The sequence below is a fragment of the Vicia villosa genome, unplaced genomic scaffold, assembly GCF_029867415.1.
Source record: "Vicia villosa cultivar HV-30 ecotype Madison, WI unplaced genomic scaffold, Vvil1.0 ctg.001509F_1_1, whole genome shotgun sequence".
Classification (NCBI taxonomy): Eukaryota; Viridiplantae; Streptophyta; class Magnoliopsida; order Fabales; family Fabaceae; genus Vicia; species Vicia villosa.
Window position 1 is genome coordinate 104996 of NW_026705644.1, and position 3165 is coordinate 108160.

A 3165-nucleotide genomic window follows, 5' to 3' on the forward strand; every position below is an offset into this window, starting at 1 on the left:
AAATTAAAATATTAACCGAGAATTTTACCTCTATAATAAAATATCTAAAATTATAATTAATAACTTTGATCTCACGGCACATTTGATATTAACTGAGAATTCTTATCGCTAAAATAAAATTCAAAAGTTATTAATAATAACCTCGATCACACAGAACATTTGATATTATCAGAGAATTTTTATCACTAAAATAAAAATTATAAATTATAAATTAGTTAAGAATTTTTACCGCTAAAATAAACGCTATATTTAGCTAGACCGTTGGTTCAAATTTACCAAATCATAAAAAGAATTAAAGATAGTCAAAATGCATTATCATGATTCATGCACAATCTCCAAATTACATATATTATTCAACATTTTAGAAATTATTTACCTTGTATAGGTTATAGTAATATAATAATAAGATTCATGCACAATTAATATTTCTCCACCTCACCCTCCTTGAATATTTGCATATAAATAGAGACCAATAGATTAGAGTTTCTCATTCAAATCAAGTGAGTGAGTTCATAGAGTTCTATTAGAAATGGCATCCCTATGGCTCATCTTTGGTGCAATTGCTGCTGCTCTTTTGATCCTAAGATCTATCCTCAAGAAGGTGAATTGGTTCCTCTATGAAGCAAGCCTTGGTGACAAGCAATACTCTTTGCCACCAGGTGACATGGGATGGCCCATAATTGGGAACATGTGGTCTTTCCTCAGGGCATTCAAGTCCAATGCACCAGATTCTTTCATGGATTCTATCATCAAAAGGTAGCTATGCCTATAACATTCTCTATACATGCATGCAAGGTTTTCATTTTTGTTTTTTGCATTGTTTTTTTCCAGATTAGAAAACTCCATGACATGGTTTGTTTTTTTCATTGTTTTTTTCCAACACATAAATTTTTTTTATAATATTTATTATTTTATATTTTGTTTGTTATAGGTTTGGAAACACTGGCATATACAAGGTGTTCATGTTTGGATTCCCAAGTGTAATTGTGACATCAGCAGAAGCATGCAAGAAGGTTCTTACAGATGATGAACACTTTGAACCTGGTTGGCCACAATCAACGGTCGAATTAATCGGCGAAAAATCGTTCATCAAGATGCCGTTTGAAGAACATAGACGACTTAGGCGTTTAACATCGGCTTCGATCAATGGCTACGAGGCACTTTCGGTGTACTTGAAATATATCGAAGAAATTGTGATTGAATCATTGGAAAAATGGACTCAAATGGGTGAAATTGAGTTCTTAACTCAAATGAGAAAACTCACTTTTAAGATTATTATTCATATTTTCCTTGGCTCAGAAAGTGAACCTGTAATGGAAGCATTGGAAAGAGAATATACAATTCTTAACCTTGGTGTTAGAGCTATGAGGATAAATATCCCTGGATTTGCTTTCCATAAGTCACTTAAGGTAAGTGCATATTTCATAAGTGCTTATTTTAAAAGTACTTAATTAAACTATTTTTCTAACACATTACTTTGTTTTGTTATAGGCTAGGAAAAATCTTGTGGCTATATTTCAATCAATTGTGGACAAGAGAAGAGATGAAAGGAAAGGAAAAAAACCAGTACCGGGTCAAAAAGCGAAAGATATGATGGACTCTTTGGTAGATGCTGTTGATGAAAATGGAAGAAAATTGGATGATGATGAAATCATTGATATCATGTTGATGTACTTGAATGCTGGCCATGAATCTTCAGGACATATCACCATGTGGGCTACCTATTTCTTGCAAAGGCATCCTGAGTTTTTCCGAAAGGCTAAGGTATTATTATCGAAATTCTTAGCATGTGAATTTTCAATATTATGAATCACTTTTGCACTTAACTTTGCTTCTTGATAATGTTATTAACAGGAAGAACAAGTTGAAATGCTGAAAAGAAGGCCTCCATCACAAAAAGGGCTGAAACTAGAGGAAGTTAGAAAGATGGAATATCTTTCTAAGGTGATTGATGAAACAATGAGAGTGGTTACTTTCTCGCTTATGGTCTTTCGCCAGGCTAGAGCCGATGTCAAAGTGAATGGTTAGTACACATAAAAATTTTGCGGAGTTCATATGAATTCCAATCGATAAAAAAGAATACACGATAAAAATAATGTATTAGAGAGTCCACTGTAACGAAATTTTGATATTTCAGGCTACCTCATTCCAAAGGGTTGGAGAGTCCTTACCTGGTTCAGATCAGTTCACTTTGATTCTGAACTTTATCCTGATCCAAGGGAGTTCAATCCTGAAAACTTTAGTGTAAGTCTCACTCATTAATTGAATTAAAGATCAAATAAGTGCTTAATTAATTCTATACATTTGACAAATTTTTTGTGTTGATTCTTAGATGGTGCGTAAGGCTGGTGAATTCCTTCCATTTGGAGCAGGAACTAGATTGTGCCCTGGCAATGATCTTGCCAAGCTGGAAATCTCAGTTTTCCTTCACCATTTCCTCCTCAAATATGAGTAAATATTTTTTCACCATTTAAAGCTCCTATTGAAATTATCATAAAAGCACTTATATAAAACACTACTAGATAAATACTAATGTTATGTGTTATTTTTTGCAGACTTGAACAGCTTAACCCAAAATCTCCAATAAGATTCTTACCACACACAAGGCCAATGGACAACTGCTTGGCAAGGATCAAGAAACAAGAAGCTGCATGATTCAAAGATGGAGAAGCACACGCATTTCGACACTTTTCTTTGAATAATTTTATTTTCTGTACTTTGTTTGCGTTAAATAATACTCCACACTTCTGAACATTTACCTGGTGTGTACTGGTTTATGCGTTTGCTTGAATGAAAAAAAATTTAAGTACTATTATCACCCATCTTCTAGGATTATTATATATCATCGACATAAACAAGAATCGCAGTAAATAAAGAGTTTTTTGTATACGCAAATAAATATATTGGGTAAGAGGTACTCCAACTCAATACAGCAAAACAATCTGAACTCGGCTACCTGTGCCTAGTTTTCCTCCTTCCACGCAATAAAACCGCCATCCTCCACAACCTCTGATCATTATAGTCATTATAGTCATGAGTCTATTTGGAAATTCTTCCATTAGATCATCATTCGGTTCATTTTGAGTAAAGTGTTTGGTTCGCACTATCAAATAGACTGCACTGCCTGCCCTCCTTCAAATTCCTAGATTATATCAAAGTCCTGAA

General features: G+C 33.7%; 1 protein-coding gene across 1 annotated transcript; it reads left to right on the forward strand.

Annotated features, from left to right (window-relative positions):
* Window positions 1-480: 480 nt before the first annotated feature.
* On the forward strand, window positions 481-2812 carry LOC131635549 (ent-kaurenoic acid oxidase 1-like). The gene is made up of 7 exons (XM_058906176.1): window positions 481-756; window positions 932-1409; window positions 1492-1764; window positions 1855-2023; window positions 2138-2244; window positions 2333-2451; window positions 2556-2812. The coding sequence occupies exons 1-7, from the start codon at window positions 530-532 to the stop codon at window positions 2653-2655; spliced, it is 1473 nt and encodes a 490-aa protein (XP_058762159.1). The 5' UTR covers window positions 481-529; the 3' UTR covers window positions 2656-2812.
* Window positions 2813-3165: the final 353 nt, after the last annotated feature.

What these genes read in the sequence shown, in the direction of transcription:
- LOC131635549 (XM_058906176.1), top strand. Translation starts at nt 530, where the DNA reads ATGGCATCCCTATGGCTCATCTTTGGTGCAATTGCTGCTGCTCTTTTG. An exon ending in CTTTCCATAAGTCACTTAAG is followed by an intron (nt 1,410 to 1,491) that starts GTAAGTGCATAT and finishes GTTTTGTTATAG; the next exon opens with GCTAGGAAAAATCTTGTGGC. An exon ending in AGCCGATGTCAAAGTGAATG is followed by an intron (nt 2,024 to 2,137) that starts GTTAGTACACAT and finishes TTGATATTTCAG; the next exon opens with GCTACCTCATTCCAAAGGGT.